The sequence below is a fragment of the Plasmodium coatneyi genome, chromosome 12 (assembly GCF_001680005.1).
Source record: "Plasmodium coatneyi strain Hackeri chromosome 12, complete sequence".
Classification (NCBI taxonomy): Eukaryota; Apicomplexa; class Aconoidasida; order Haemosporida; family Plasmodiidae; genus Plasmodium; species Plasmodium coatneyi.
The window spans coordinates 2076934-2094342 of record NC_033567.1 but is presented as its reverse complement, the minus strand read 5'-3'; the positions used below and the strand labels follow the sequence as shown (position 1 = coordinate 2094342).

The 17409-nt window shown below is 42.8% G+C and overlaps 1 protein-coding gene across 1 annotated transcript; it reads left to right on the top strand.

Moving 5' to 3' along the window:
• Positions 1-1199: 1199 nt before the first annotated feature.
• Positions 1200-17183, top strand: PCOAH_00041250 (Uncharacterized protein; the record flags this gene model as incomplete). Its single annotated transcript, XM_020060913.1, has 1 exon — positions 1200-17183. One exon carries the CDS (start codon positions 1200-1202, stop codon positions 17181-17183), a length of 15984 nt encoding a protein of 5327 aa, XP_019916518.1.
• Positions 17184-17409: the final 226 nt, after the last annotated feature.

Below are 17409 nucleotides of genomic sequence, written 5' to 3'. Positions count from 1 at the left end.
TTTGCAGTTAATAGCGCAAAATGTGTGATCTGTTCATGTAAAAATAAAAGAAACAGCTAAAATTTGAAGTTATAGAAAAAAAAAAAAAAAAATTTTCGCTTAAAAATGCACAGAATGTATGACCTGTTCATGTAAAAAAAAGAAAAAAAGATCATTTTTCCTTATTTAAACTTAACAGTTCGCAACTTTTTTTTTTTTCAACATTGGCACTTATTATAAAGTAATAACTGTTTGATGACTACGCCGCAGAAAGGACGCATTATAGGCAGGCATAGAAAAATACTGAGTGTATGTTTTGCGGGGTTGGGGTTTGCCTTTATTCGCACGTTCGCTTTTTGCATGTGTATGTGCCCCCACGCGCTTGTACATACATGCCAGTAAGTGTTGCGAGAAAGGAGCTCATCCTGGCTGCCCTTTTGTGTAACAGCGGAAAAGCAGGAATTGTTATGCAGCACATTTTGCAAGAATTTTATATGCGGGAAAAATGTAAAAAATAACGTGCTTGAAAATGCAAATGTACACATTAAGTGCGCATAACCAAGGAACACCAATTAATCCCGCCGCTCTTTTTTCCAGTGCAAGGGGTTTTGTACTTGTAAAAAAATGTTTTTCTTCCATTTCTGTTGCAGATATGTGTTTATACACGTACATGCATATTCATATACACGTGGCACATGTGGAAGAACTTTTTCCAAATAGCAACCAACAAAATTGGCATTTCCCGACTTAGTGCCCATCACTCTGTATACTTTGCTTCATGTAATTATTATGACAATATAATCATTTTTTTTTTGTGAGGCAGTTGTGCAAATTTATCATGAACAGTTTAGCAGAACTGTAATATTTTTCGAAAATATACATCCCTCAAGGGGGTATATATATTATAAAATGTCATTTTATCATCCTAGCTCCTAGGAGAATGATATTACAAACAGAAAATAAATAGAATAAAATATAATAGTATAAGAAACGAAGCAGAAGCTTACGTTAAAGTTTACACATACTTGTAAACAATGAGATATGCCAAGGCACGATCGCTTTTATCCCCGTGTGCTACCGCTCCATGATTCAATTTATAGGAGATACTCTTCTCAATGCGTGGAAATTCAAACGTTTTCCAAACGAGTGGTAAACGGGAGTAGAAGCAGCGGAAGAAAGGGGAGGAAACGACCCACGTAGAGGCTCTACAGGTGGTAAAAATGTTGGAGTCATTAGTTGAAAAGCTACTGAATAAGTTCCTCGCGCCTTATGTCGAGGGGATTGAGAGGAACCTGCACTTGGGGGTATGGTCTGGCAACATAGTTCTAGAGAACCTGAAGCTTAAGCCGCAAATAACCGAAATATTAGATCTGTCCTTTAAGATAATCCATGGTAACATAGGACGAATAAATATACAAATTCCATGGAGTAAGTTAGGGAAAAGTCCCGTATGTGTGCTCATTAAAAATGTACACATATATATAAAACCAAGAAGCTACAAAAAAAGCGAAGATGTGATCATCGAAGAGTTGAGAAGGGCCAAAATGCATAGGCTGGAACTGTTGGAGGAAGAAATTTCCCTCATTAAACAACAGAAAAATAAGGAAAAGTCATCGGAAAAGTCCACACTTATATTTAAATTGTTAAATAAAATTATTAACAATATTCATGTAGATATTCAGGACATTTTAATTCATTTTGAAGACCCTGAGAGGAACTTTTCCATCGGATTTATCCTCAAGTCATCCTCCGTAAAGAATTGTCTTGTGAAGGAGGAAAACGCGGCGGAGGCTGCCAATGCCGGTGCAAATGCGGGTGCAAATGCGGGTGCAAATGCGAGTGATGAGAATAAGAAGTTAAATCACATTATCGAGTTCAAGGGGCTCTGTATCTACAGCAACAGTAATATAAGGAAAAAGCGCAGGAGGAGGAAGGGGGAAAAGGGGAAGACAAGGGGCGAAAGTGGTCGAAGCGGTCGAAATATCTCTGGGGGGTCCCCCAAGCGGCAGGCCACCAGCGCTTCGTCCGATTCGTTAACAAAGGGCGACCCTGATAAGGACGAAAGGGAAGACCTGAAGAATAGGTCATCTCTGTCCGACGAAGAAGATGAAGCAAATGATGCCAGTGGAAGGGTAGACAATTTGGACAGTTCGTCCAAGGTGAAGGATGACTTGTCCATTAGTTACGACAAGAACGAGGACCTGACGTTTGAGTCCAAGTTAGGGAGTGCCGACCCGGAGGAAGATCAAAATGGTGATAGTAAGGAAAACTACTTGAAAAGGACGCTAACCCAGATTAGCAACTTTTTAAAAGATGACGACAGCAAAATTTTAAACTACTACAACTTTGAGTATTTGATAAAGCCGTTCGACTTGGTGTTGCCGGTGGAACAGTCCAGCAACAAAAAGGAGCTGAAGGTGAAGCTAGAAATAGGGGAAAAGTGGGAAGGAATTACGCTAACCAGAACGCAAATTACAAAAATTATTGAAATAATGAATGAAGCGAATAAGTCCAGGAATCAAACAAACAAATTGTTGCTAAAGTATGCCTGTACAGTCAAGTTAGACATAGAATCGCTGCGAAATGAAACCAAGAACGAATTCATGAATCTGTATAATAAAGTTCTTGCAGAGAAGTACAACATATCAACCACGGAGTTAACCTCCCTGGAGATGGACCGGTTGCAAATTTTGTACGATGTAGTTGGGGTACGCCATCTAGCAAAGTGGAGATTGCAATGTAAAAATACGTTGGAAAAAATAATTGAAGAAAAAAATTTGAAAAAAAAATATCTCTACGATTCTATATATAAGCAGCAGTCCTGGTGGTCCTGGGTTACGGGTAATAAGAAGGACATAGAAAATAAGGTGCAGAGTATTTTAAATAGCGAGCAAGACATTATAAATGAGAAGGAGTTGTACATTTTGCAGGAAGCCATGACGAATGAGGATAATTATGATGTGGTCCTTCCAACCAAATATGATTTTCAGTTCAAATTGGCAAAATTTTCCATCAACGTGTATGATGATTGTAAGAGGAGGAGAAGAAGACGCGTGCTTCTTAAGCAAGAGGAGTTATCAGAAAGGGGAAGAAATAACGAGACTATATGCCCCATTGATGGAAGCGTAACTGGTGGTGGACTAAGGGAAGGAACTTCCAATCCGATAAGCAGTCCACCGGGGGAGGAAATATCTCTCAGCGGAAGTGAAGACACCCTGTTGAATAGCTCTCCAGCTATGAGCCCCTCCAACAGTAACTATATAAAGAAGGGGATAAAGTATGAAGAAATTAACATCCTCTCGATAAATTTTTACCAAATATATTCTTCCCTGTCGTTACAGTCCGTGGTGGACCACAACGATAATGATAATTTCCAATGGAAGTTCATAATCGAGTTACAAAATTTCGTAGCAAAGCATAAGAGTAAAGTTTTTATGGAGTTTAGAACGAACAAAAATTTATTTCCCTACAATGTTAACAGTACAGGAAATAGCATTTACCAGAATGCAATTTATTATTCTTTGCTACATAGCCAAAGTTTGTGTGCCTATGTAGAGATAAACCACTTAGTAACTGAAAAGGGGAACACCCTATCCACTTTGTTAAGGTTGAATCCATTGGAGCTTTATGTTTCTCCGTTGCTTATAAAGAATATACTGTCGTTTGCCTTTCCCCTGATAGATATCGTTAATAAAAAGCACAAGTCTGTTTTTCGGAAGGGCAAGGGCTCCGTCGTGGGCAACGGTGCGGCGGAGGCGCCACGAACAGAGGTGCCACTAAGAGATGAGCCCCCCAGTAAAGAGCTTCCAGGAAAACCGCCCCCAGGAGAGACTGCTAAAAGCGCCACGGGCGACGATCAGGAGGACACGTCAGAGGATGACGAAGAAGACGACGAGGCGCTGCAGCACATCAAGAAGATGGAACAGACGGAATTGATAGAGGGGCTGAAGGAGAAGGGAGAAAACGTATACAACAGAGCAGTCCAGCATTTGCCAGAATTGTTCGAATTTTACATTCATATATGTGGACCCATATTACACTTTGATAATTTAACCAACGGTATTGTGGAATTGCACTTGGGTAATTTGATAGCCAAAACGGAGTTCCCCTGCACGTACCACAAATTTAACTTGATTTTTGAATTCAACGAAACGCAGATAACGTGCTTGAAGGCGTCTCTGAGGGGGGGTGGGGGCACGTGCAAAAATGGCGTGGATGTTAGATCTACTGAGGTGGACTTGGTTAGTGGATTACCCCCCATCGAAGGGGAGACCCCAAATGTGGAGGAGGAGGGGAAGGAATCCCCCATGGAAGAAGCCCATTTGAAGGACAGCTATTGTCACCGCATAAAGGAAAAGACCCAAAAGAGCGAGAAGTTCTACATACTGCAGCCCATCCCTGTAAAGGTGTACGTGGAATACGACTTGAAAATTTTAAAAACAAACATCATATTGGATGGCATTTTTTTCCAAATAAATCCAGACGCAGTGAGCATCATATTGGCTGTGCCGACATCCATCACAAGGTATTTAACTCGGTTCTACTCAAAAAATAAAAAAGAAAAGGATCTTCTTAAAGGTAGAAAGAAAACTTCAGTGGAGAAGAAGGTCATTTCTTCTTCCAAGGAGGAAGGAAATATCTGCTTGAAGATACCTTCCGCGGAGGGAGCGTCCAAAGAGAGTGACCCCGTCAGTGTTCACGCTCCGAATGACGATGAGTCTAAGGGTAACCTGACTGATGCGAACCAAATTAACAAACCGGAGGAAGAATCCTTCCTCTATGACATCGACTTTTTAATTAAAAATTCAGCCTTCTCCATTAAAAATGGGAAAAATAGGGAGGTGCTCAAGTACGAGGCCTGTGGAATATCCTACAAGAATTACCTGCAGAAGAAGAGGAAAATTGTGAAGGTTGAAATAGAGCAATTGTGGATTTGTGACCCGAGTAATAGACAGCCGATTTTTTTTACCCTAACGAAGAATGTGAATTCGAAGGATATTTTTCTCTTCCGGTCGTTGTCGACTTATTTGGAGGAGAAGCACAACGCAATGGTTAATGGGGGCGTGACTCAGGGGGGGATGCTACCACCAGCATCGTCACCATCTGCGTCACGAGGAGGAGGAGAGGGCACCAACTTGGGGACCCCGCCCAGTGGAGGTGCAACCATCGATAAGCCTATTAGCAGCCACAGGGGGGACGGCAATAACATGAGCAGGGATGCCAGCAATGAGGAGAACGGGTCTAGGTGCATAGATCGTTTTCAGTCCGCTGAAAGGATAGATGAATTTATGGAGAGTGATTTTCCGAGCGAGGGGAAGGAATGTCCCCCAAGTAATGATCTGGATGAACGTGGGAAGGTGAGGAGGGGTTCGAACGGAAGTACTCCTAACGAGGGGGGAGCGGTGGACGACGAAGACATCGATGACTTCGATGAGGAGGATGATGACGACTTCATGGACGCCATCGAAGAGAAGCAACTGTCCATAAACCTGCAAATCCTGCAGGAGCAAAACCAAATCAACAGGGCCAGGACGCACGTGAATTTAATCATCAGCGACATTGAACTCCACTGGAAGTACAAAACGATCAAGCAAATATTCAAAACGATGAAGGAATACAAGAAGAAGCTGCAGTATGGAATAGAGAAGGACATGAAGTATATAAAAAATAAGCTAAAAAACGAGGAGTTAAAAAATTATAAAATGTTCATTTCGGAACACACCTTGAGAAGTGTGCAGAAGACCCTAAATAGTGTGAAGAATTCTTTGAATATTTTGGACTTAGAATCTGCTAGGAAGAATAATGAGGAGGAAACCGTATGTGCAGGTGATGACACACATTCAGGGGATGCTCAGATGGGGCAACCGCCGGTACAATCCAGCGGTTGCAACTTCCTGGAACCAATGGGCACAAGTCAGCATATGGTTGGAAGGAGTACACAAAGTGGTGCCGATGGTGATGGAGATCGGGATATCCTTAGCAATGGGCTGAATAACACCCTACCGAAACTGTACGGGCAGAAGAACTCCTACGTGAAGTACTTCTTCAATTGCTACGTTAAGAGTGCCTCCCTAGCCTTCTGGCAGAAGAGGAAGATCTTCTCAAAAATTCAAGTGAGCAGCATATACTACGAAAATAAGGTGTACTTAAATTTTGACCAGAAAATGTTCGTAAATATTGAGAAGGGCATCATATCGATGAATAGCAAAAATATCATTTCGAACAATATAAATGATTACACGTATGATTTGTTCATTTCGAGAAGGAGCAAAAGGTTCGGCGGAACCGATTGTGAGAGGGTGAAACTCAGTGAAGATGGCAAAGGGGAGAATGTGAAAGCGACATCGGAGAGACGAAACAGTAAGGATATTTTAAACTACATCAGTGTGGATAACCTCTCTGAGGAAATAAAAAAAAAAAAAAAAAAATCAAACAAACAGAAAAGACAGGATTTATTTGTTGGAAAAATTAAGGTGTACAAGGATAGGAGAAATTACAACATATGTTTGCTCTGCGATATATCCAGTATATACTACATCTTTTACTTACGCGATTTGAAGTTATTTCTGGAGTATTTGGATGATGGTATTTTGAACGTGTTTATAAGTAAATCGTACAAGAAGGTGGTACAGGTAGCTCAGGCGAAGTATTTTCTCTTCCACTGCACCATATTTGATCCCGTTGTTATTATTCCGGAGGATAAGAATATAATATATAATTATCGAGGGGAGGTTAAGAATGTGTCCAAGTGCTCGAAGGGGAGTATCAGTGGAGGTGGGAATGCGAACCGAGGGGGGAACTCCATCCCGTATATTGAATCTTATTTGAAATTCCATTTGGGCACTTTAAAATTTAAGAATTCGTACACTGTGAATTACACCGAAGGGATCGTCGAAAATCAGCGAAGGGCGTTGCGGGAGAGGAGGAAGAGGAAAAGGCAAGCAAGACAGGCAAGAGCAACAACCCAAGGAAGAGCTACCCCAAGGAAGCGTCAAATAGGTGTCCACTGCAGCGATAAGGGTGGTAGCTCGACCCCAGGTGAGGTAACAGAAAATGAGGACCTGGAAAAGAATGAAAAGACAACAAGCGTGGGTGGGAAATACGATTTTACGCTCTATGTGGATTTGCTAGACATGGAAAGTCGCGCCTGTGAAAATGGGGGAAGTACCAACATAGAAGGGAACATTTTACAAAAAGTGAACATAGGGTTATGCCTAGTGAGCAGCAAGGATGGTGTTTTCATTTACCTGAATGGGAACGATTTTTGTCTGGATTTGACTGTCTTCCAGTTGGCCTTTTTGTTAGACATTATTAATGAGAACTTTTGCTACAAGGGTTACTTCCCGATGTGCTTCATTTGTGATAGGGGCGTGAACATAGACAGCATGTTGAACGCAGAATGGTTCCGCAAGGGGAACATCAATTTGGGCAACCTGGCTGTTCGCCGCGGGGGGGAAGCAACCCAAACGAAGGAGGTAAACGCGGCAAATGAGGAGAAAGAGTTGAACGGGACGAACGAAACAAACGAGGAGAACGGTTTGAGTAGCCCCCTGGGGACGCTAAACCCGGTCGCGAATGAACCCGTGAGGAAGAACGGGCTGAAGTTATACCTCTACATAAATCTGGAAAGCCTAAAGATTAGAACCTCCTTTGACGAAAACACCCCAGTAGCTATAATAACTTTCCAAAATATAAGCATCTCGTTCCACCTAGTTTTGCTAGATTTTTACTATATTTATTTTTTCGACCTTTATAGTAACTCCCTCTACATTGATGATGTGAGGAAGAACTCCATTAACTACTACAAACGAGTGGCATACTGCTGCATCGAGAACGAAGCAAGCAGGGTGAAGAGAAAACGGGGGGACAAATATTATGAGGAAAAAATGAGGGTGAATTTTGTGAAGGAGAATGCGGAGGCTAAGTTATCTCTAATTAAGGACACGAGCGTGTCGGTGAATAGCAACTCGTGCATTTCGAACTTAGACGAGGAGAACAACATGAGCAGCAGCGCCGCGGTGGGAAGTAACCCTGTTGTGGGAAGTAACCCTGTTGGGGGAAGCAGCCACGCTTTGGGTGATCGCTGCGAACCTCCCCCCGCATCTCCGAAGGATTACAAAGCACTGCTGCGGTACATGTTCGAGAGCAACGTATTTCTAAGCGAGGAAAAAAAGAAGAAAAGGCAAAAGGGCATAAAGATAAGAATAAATTCCTTTATAGAGGATATCATCCTAAGCATAGAATTGGATGATGCATACATCTGTTGCTTTTTTATCATTTTTATGGATATATATAAATTCCTGTCCACCGGTTTTAATTTGAGCACACTGCATCTGTACCCGAAGCCATCTCCCTACATCGTTTCGGCGAAGGAGCCAGGAAGGAAGAAAAGGGGGAAGAAAGTTGCTGGGGCGTATGACCCTTCCCATAAGGATGTTGCCATGGTAGGGAAGAAGAAACATAATTTGAAAGAGGATAAGAAAGACACCCCCCCGGAAGAAACGAGCAGGTATGGCAAGAATACGAAAAGGTATGCTGTGGAGAATATCAGCATAGAGGAAAATGTTTTTAAATCGGAGGCGAAAAGTGAGAAAGAGGGGGGAGGTCGTCGTGGGAAGCAGGAGAAAATGACCCCAGTTGGGGGAAGGGAGGAAGACGAAACAGGGGGTCACAATCCAACGGATGGGAAAAGAAATATATCGAGAGGAAGCAGCATTAATTCTAGTCGATTCAGGTTTATCAGAGAACGCATGGGGAATGAGAAAAATCAAACGATAACAAATATAAATGAAATTTTAAAGTTGGATAATAAGCCCATTCACATAAGCTTCAAAGTGAACAATGGGAATTTTATTATCTTCACCAATCTGGAGGATGTAGCTCATCCGATCTTGCTGTGGTCCAACAACTTCGTCTTCTCCTTCTCCCTCTTAAACAAGTGCATAATATTTAGGAAAATCTACGCCGTAAATAGTAAAATAAAGCGAATTAATTATGTGAGTAATTTTTCTAGCGATTTGAGTAGGAAGAGGAGGAGGGTGAATAGGATGAAGGAAGGAGCCCCTAAAGATGTGTCTAACCCGCTGCATAATTATCATAAGAAAAAAATTCTACTGTGTGATAATTTAAATGTTAAGGGGGAGGCGATATACGAGTCAGTCGACACGAAAAAGGAAAATTATATTCTAAAAGCGAATGTTAGGAAGAAGGACTACCCGGAGTTTATCTCCGTTTTTGAGCTGGATATTCACATTGGGAATTTTGACATACGACTGTCGAATGATGATGTGGAGATTTTGCTAAGAGCGTCGTCCACTCTGTTTGGGGATGTGCCCAGCTCTTACACGAATATCGCCGTGGGTGCGGTGATCCCACCGATGACGTTTATTCATACGAAGATAAAGAACAAATTTATGAGGAATAACATTTATTTTGTGATGAAGGAGGTGTTGGATGGGGAGGCAGAAGGGGGAGGTGCGGAAGATGCTGTGAGGGGGAGAAGCGCTGGAGATGGAGATGAGAACCCCGAACAGGAGCTGCAGATTACGAACATAAATAAGCTAAAATGGGGAAAGAGAAGAAGGAAAGCGGTCGTGGTGGGGGACCTAAACAATCGGGGGAAAGCTATGAAGCAGGAGGGAGACAGCGCATCGGAGGAGAAGCTTCCAGTGGGAATAAACCCCCCTAAGGAGGAAAAGGGGATAGTTAGAACGAGGAAGGAGAAAGTTGAGGTAGATCTATCCGAATCGAGCAACAACGTGATTGAATCATTTTCGTATAACGCTTTGTCTGAAATTTCAACGGACTCCAATTTGATGACATGCTCCGACTCGTCCTCCACGGAGTCGTACACAACGAGCAGGATATTCTCCAGTAAAAGTGCATTACAAAACGAGTCAGAGTCGGACTTAACCAGCGGTAATGAACAGGTAAAAACGTATCGAGATATTAAAATAGTAATAAAGCTACACAATGTGAAGTGCACCTTTATCGACGACATAAGAAATTCCATCGTGCCAATAATCAGGACTATCATGAGTATGAGCATATGCTTGAATTTTTACTCAGATGAATGTTCGTACAATATAAACGACTTGAATTCGAAGGTAGAGTATTTTAACAACTGCATTGGAGATTGGGAACCCTTTTTGGAAAAATGCAACATTTCGCTGGACATTCACAAGATACTACCGAATGATTCCTTCAGTGAGGACACAGAATCAAGCAAGTCTCCGATCAGCATAATTAAGATAAACAGTGTAAATGCTTTATGGTTTAATATAACCCCACAGTTAGTTAACCTGCTGTTTTTGTTCCTTCCTGTGTTTACGGATAAGGTGCTTAAGGGGTTGAAAAAGGAAGGCAACCGATGTATGCCGAGCAACACAGTTGAGAGGGAAGAAAACCAGGGGTCCCATTTGTCCCTTTTTAACAACAATTGTGAGAGCGTTTCCGCTGAGCTAGATGAGAAAAAACTTAGTATTAAAAGTAAGAGCATTTATGAGGATTGTTCGTCCGTTTTTGAATCAGTTCCTGGTGACATTGATCAGACGAAGGAGACAGATTTCCATTTGGATGAGTTCCTGAAGAAGGAGGAAAATCGAAACAGTTACGATTGCATGAGGGACAATTCCGTTGTTTATTACGTCAACTTGACGAGCGACTTTTTTTACGCCTTTGTGATGCCTGAGGGTAGCGTGGAAGAGGTGATGAAGAAGCGCCCCTGTGGAAATGGCAAAGGGGGGAGAGGTTATCGAATTGTGCACGAGGGGGGGGATGCTCCCACGGGGGTGACCCCCACCGGTGTAGCGCAGAAGCAGAAGAAGGGAAAAACAAACGTAGGGGGGGCATTGTCCAAAATGGAATTACACACCACGAAGGGCAGTGGAAAGAAGGATGATGGAGTTAAAAGGGATAACTATCACAATGAAGGAAGCGACGCTGACGATTCTTCGACCGATTGCGAGGGGGAAAAGAGTGCCCCCGAGTTGTATGCCAAAATTGTAACCACGAACGAGTTGATCTCCCTAGATCGACTGCTTGTGAATGAGATCGCGAACAACTCCCTGATAGAGAAGAAGTGCCTCTACCTGTACCTCATCCCCATTCCCCCCACAAACGTGGTGAACGTTATACATGATATGTTTGCCAATGTGAGTAAAAGGGACATAGTCCTCGATTTGATGATAACGAAGAATCCGAAGAAGACCATCGAGAATTTGTTGGCGTACAGCCAAGGGAGGCGAAAAGATCCCAATGTCAATCCCAATTGTAATATTAATTTGATGCCGAATTCCAACTCCAATTGCAAGGTGACGATTTTCCAGGGGGGAGAGGAAAGCTGTCACGACAATAATAGGTATAACGCAAACACCGTTACGGATGAAAGGGGGATGGCGGAAAAGACGATCCATGGCACCGACGTCGGGGCGGACGAAATGGAGCAGTTCGATCGGGAGGAAGCCTCAACGCATATGAGGAATAACGATTTGTTCGCTTCGAATGATGATTTGTCTCTGGAGGGGGGACGGCAAGAGGAGGAACTACTGCTGGATGAGGAGGGTACTTCCAATGGGAGCAGCGAAGACGAGATGGACGAGGCAGACTCGGTGGATAGCAGAAGTAGCTCCAGTGAAAGGCACTACTTCAAGTACAGCCAAAGGGGGAATGACATTAGGAATTCTATATTTGCATCGAACAAATTCGTAGGCCCATTTCTGAAGAACTGCGAGTGCGTCCTTATAAACTTGATCAAGAACAGCTGCACGACTCTGACCACATCGCTGAAAAGCAGCAACGTCATTCACATGATGAAGCCGCTGGATTATATTTTTGATGAGGCGTATGGTAACGGTGTGGGCAGCGGGATCCCCCCTCAGGGTGCCTTAACCACAGGGGTCCGCGGAAAGGACGACTTGACGGTGAAGAAGCCAACCGTAGACAAGCCAATAAAGTGGGAAATGTTGAATGAGGAGATGGACAGGCAGACCAATCTGGCCTGCAAATACCGACTGAAGAATAATCACCTTCCCGTAACCCCGCTCGCAGAGACAGTATGCGAAATCATATCTCCCATGCCGAATTATAAAATATTGTTCATGTCTTCAACGGTTCGGATTGTAAACAAGTGTGGCATTCCTTTGGAGTTTTGTTTCTTCGATGGATCGAGAAACCCCATCTTGCTAACCTCTCTGGAGAATAGGACCATACCAATTAGCACGCTCTACCCCAACCATAGCGATTCGTTTAAGAATTATAAGGTGTCCAATAGCTTGAATATAAACCCTAATATAAAGTTGCGTCAGAAGAATAATAATTTGAGTTTCACGGTCATTTTAAATCATGAGTATTTGTTGTCCACTCCTGAGTGTGCCTTTTGTGGCCCGTCACATGTGTATCTGTCTTTTAAGCCGATAAATCTGGTAAGCGAGGAGAACGCGTACTACGAGGTGGTCAGTTCGGGGGGCAAAGTAGAGGTTTCCAAAGGAAGAGGTGCCAAGGAAAGTACCTCCTGTGGTCAGGGCGTACCAGGTTTGAATAAAAATAATGAATCGGATAGCCCCAAAGCGGAAGGACATAGGTCCCCAGGGGGGGAAATGCATATAACCGATGGATCATCTCCCCCAAAGGGGGCAAGCGAACTGATGGACACCTCCTCCATCAGCAGCGAAAAGGGATGGTCCGACATTTTCAGCTCTGACGTTAACCAAGGGACATATGTGAAGAAGTGCAAAATGAAGGACAGCAATAATTACCTTTACTTTATTGTAAAGATTGAGAATAAAATAAGTGCCCTCCCTGCAGAAAAGAATTTGAAAATTATCACCATATATCCCCATGTGAGTGTGGTGAACGCCATTCCTGCGTTGGTAGACATTATAATCACATCAGAAATTTCGGAGGAGAAACAGAACGATTACGTGTATGAAGAGAAGGGGAAGATCGACCTTTTGAAAAGTAAAAAGGTGAAGTTGTTGAGGCAGTGCGAGGAGATAAATGCATACCTTAGCAAAGTAGCTTCGGTCAAACAGGTCAATTCGGGGAATAGTTCAGCAGGCGCCACAACGGCTACTATGAGTGGCTACTCTAATGAGTATGTTTTAGGAAAGGGCGCACAGAACAACGAACGGGTGTACTTACACGAATTGAAGCGGTTGGAAAAGGAAATAAGTAACATCGATGAGGAAATAAAAATGAAGAAAAAGGAACTATCTTCCTCCACGTCAAATAAAGGTTATGTAAACAAGCGGTTGAATCCATTTTCCATTTTTTACATTTATGAAATTAGGAAATATACCTGCCTGAACATGAAAATGAAAATTGGAAATTCGCAATGTGAGTGGTCAGACAAGTTATTTCTGTTGGAGGATGACGAAGAATCGGTTATGAGATTTTCTCTAAATTTTAAACGGTTCGCTTCTGTGGAAGTAGAGTTAATAAAAAACTTCAGTGGGTATTTCAACTCGTTGAGTAGCATCCTGGGGAATAAGCAGCTGTACATTTTTTCCCTACCGAGGTGTTTTATTGACAGAACGGGTTTAGGCATTAAGGCAATCAATTCTAATAAGTACTACCCCATTATTAACGGAATAACTTTGTTAGGGGATAATTCACAAATAGATTTGCTGTTACCGCATAAGATGTACCACAATGAATATTTGAGGTCGTGCCGAAATGGGGTTCGCAGTTTGGAAGTAGGGGGGGTAGAGACATTTAACGATTATAGTGATATTTTCAACGATTTTAATTACCCCTGTCCTGTGGACAATTCGCTCATACTGTTCAAGGCGACGTTACCCCCTATTGGTAGTTATACAGAGACGAGTGTGGTGTGCAAGAATTTCTTTTACACCTTTTGCCTGAACACGGAAAAGATTAAGACGACGAACATACCCTATATCATTAGCCGAATAATCACTGTGGTGCCTCAGTTTATCATTAGCAATAAGCTGAACCATCCTATCTTGGTGAAGCAGTTTCAGACGGATAAAATCCAAGGCGTTCGTCAGAATGACACCTCTCCGTTGTACTTCCCGAAGAAGCAGAATATTTTGCTCTTCCGGTTTAGGGCGCTGGAGGAGGAAACCGCTTTTTCAGGCGATGGCACTGGCGTTGATGCTGTTATTGCCGATGATGATGGGCATGCCAGTAGAAAGAGGGAAGACTACGTGTCCATCCCGTCGAAGCAGTACAAGATAAGCAAGAACCCATTTTGGTCGTCCGTCATATTTCCGAGTGAAAACTTCGTGGGGACCAACTACATGGTAGTGAGCAACAGTTCCGTGAAAGAGGAAAAATCGGAAGTGTATGTAATTACGTGCATCCCAGACATGGGCACGAAAAATATAATAATAGAAAAGCTAGACAATAATATGAATAAAGGGTTTATTGCGTATAACTGTTCCAACTTGGCAAGATATTTGAAAATACGAACCTTCCACGATGATGCGAAACACCTCAAAATGGATGAAGAAGAAAATTATAAATTTGAAAAAAATATGTTCGTAAAGAATTTTCTAAGCACAGCTGACATGGAACATTATTTTAACATCGAATATGATCAGTCTAGTTACCTAGGGTGGGTAAATCCCTTCATTTATGTAACGCGAAATGTACAGATAGAGATCGTACTGCATGATATGAAGACCATCCCAAGGACATCCTTCATATTAAAATTCGCGCAGTATAATTATGCGCAGAAATTATTCCAGGTGTATTATTATGACGTGATTTTTATCGTCTCTGTAGAGTACATCCAAGATTTGATAACGATTAGGTTGACCCACCGGATGAACATTTCTCGGGGGGTACCTCACAATGGGGGAGGATTTGTCTCCACGACTTCGTATACTAATGACACCCGTGAGGGTGGAAGAGTTTCTAAAAATTCGGTGGACATGCAGGAGTACCACAAGATAGAAGTTGCTGAGGGAGGGTACGAGTTGAGGGACAAACATGGCAACGAAGTTGGCGTCGTGAGGAGCGCCATGGGGGGTAGCTATGTTCAGAAGAGGATGATGATTGGGCAAAGTGAATATAACTATGTGAAGTATGGTACGGAGGAAGACGCAGATGCAGATGGTGCTGGTGGAAGTGGGCACCAGGGTCACGTGAGCGGTTATACCAGCGGGTATGGGAACTACTACTACTACGGCGTGGGCAAACGCGAGGAAACCGTGAAGATGATCAGCAACACGTATAAGAATGTGCACGTAATTATTAATGTGACCCAAATAGGGGTAAGCATTATATCGAACATCCTGAAGGAGGAGGTATTCTTCATCGAGCTGTCCAAACTGTGTGCCCTGTTTTATATGAAGAACGAGGAAGAAGTTATTGACATAAAAATTACGGACGTGCAGGTGGACTGTCAGCTGGAGTCCTGTGAGAAGTGTGTGCTTTTGGCGAACCGGGGCATAAGCACGAACAGTGATAAAAGCGGTGGAGCAGCAGGCACATCAGGAGGGGCTTCTTCAGCGAACAGCGAAAAAGAATTGAAGAGAATTAAAAATGCGTATGGTGGTCATCACCCGCAGGGAAGTCGTGCCAATGGGATCAGTGGTGGTGGTGTAGGTAGAAAGGGCAGTTACATGAGCGAAATGGACGAGTTGTACGGTCGGAATAATAGCAGCAGTGGCATCGGTGGTGACGGTCGATCCAATTTTACAAACAGCGATATGATGAGTAAGAGGGCTACTGAGAGTGGTGCAGGAATAATTGGAAAAGGGATGAACACAAATGACGAAAAAATATTTTTAAACATTTATGTGGAGAGGTCCTTCATATCTCACAAGGACGTGATTTTCAAAAAGATACAAGTCTCCTTGGATGACGTGGAAATCGAAATGGATGCCGAAACGTTAAATGGAATTAACCTGCTTATAGCAGAGTATATTGAAGGGATAAGCATCGTGCAGAAGAAGAACCTGCTCTATGAGGAGATCCAGAAGTGGACCATTTTACCCGTCTATGTGAATTACAAATCTCCAGATATCCCCCTAGCCATAAACATACAGTACATGCAGATAGACAAATTTACCCTCATCGTTTGGTGTTCCTTTTTACTGGACAAAATGCACATGATGAGTGATCTGCTGAGAATCGGTTTACGAATATTGATGGTGTCGGGAAAGTTAGAATTGCTAGGAGCACCTGTTACCCTGAATCAGGAAATTTTTAACAACATCCGTGTTAGCTTGAAGTCGTTTTATGCTCTATTGAAGGATAAGTACAGTCACTCCATTTTGGCATGTTTAGGGTTCATAGTGGGATATAGCAGCCTGATTAACATACCGAAGATTCCCCTGGAAATTGGAAGGAATACCATAGGGCTAGCCGTTTACGCTGTTGATAACGTAAGTGTGGGTATTGGAAGTTTTCTCTCCAATTTGACCTTCGATGCAGAGTACATTAATAGGAGACAGAAGGAAAGGAACTTTAAAACAAACACGAACATGAAGGAAGGGCTCCTGAGTGCCGTGAAGAATATTGGAGAGGGTGTGCTGAGCTTATCCAACATTGTTACGAAACCAATTGAGGGTGCCCAGAAGGAAGGAGTTGGTGGATTTTTCAAAGGGATAGGCAAAGGGGTAGCTGGATCGTTGGTCAAGCCGCTAGATAAAGTAGGCCAAGCTGTATCTGATGTTACGAGGGGTATAAAAGCTGAGGTGTCCAAACCGATAGGAGGACATAAATACAAAATCAAGAGACATCGAAAGCCAAGAATGTTATGGGGAGAATATGGAAAAATAAAAGAGTACAATTTGCATGAAGCAGAATTAAGAGAATGTCTGGGATTGAAATTTTCAAAAAATATTATGAAATGTTTAACGATACATAAACAGGAGAATCACCCTCCTGCACATTATTCTTTGTTGTTATATCCGAAGGTTATTATTTATGCCAATTTGTATGCCAGCATGTTTGTTGGTGGTAAGAATGGTGAATATATGGCAGACAAGAAGAGCGTTGCGGGGGGGGGCGACATTGTCATTTGGTCGCTCAGGATTGAGGACATCTCCGAAATAAGGGCCTCCAGTCATGGGGTCATAATCCGCACAGGGAACACTAGCAACCTCGTGTATAAGATCCCCTGCAACAACGCGCTTTTGATAAATAAGATTTACCGCGAGCTGCACAGCTCCAAGGGCTCCATCAACTCGACCATCATCCTGGGGGAGGCGCCCTCCAAGCCATGCGTTTAGCAAATTTTGTTTATCAAATTTTGTTTAGCAGTTTGATCACCATGGCGTATGCCAGTTTTTGCGCGTGCAGCATTGCTCGGTGAACCGCTGGTCTGGCTAAGCTTGCACTTTGCATCTACTGCGCCCACGTCCATCATTTTGCAATACCCACTTGGGTGAAACTTTTGAAAGTATCGAAAATGTGAAAACTGATAAAAGGAAAAAAGAAATTTTTTTCCCTCGCTGA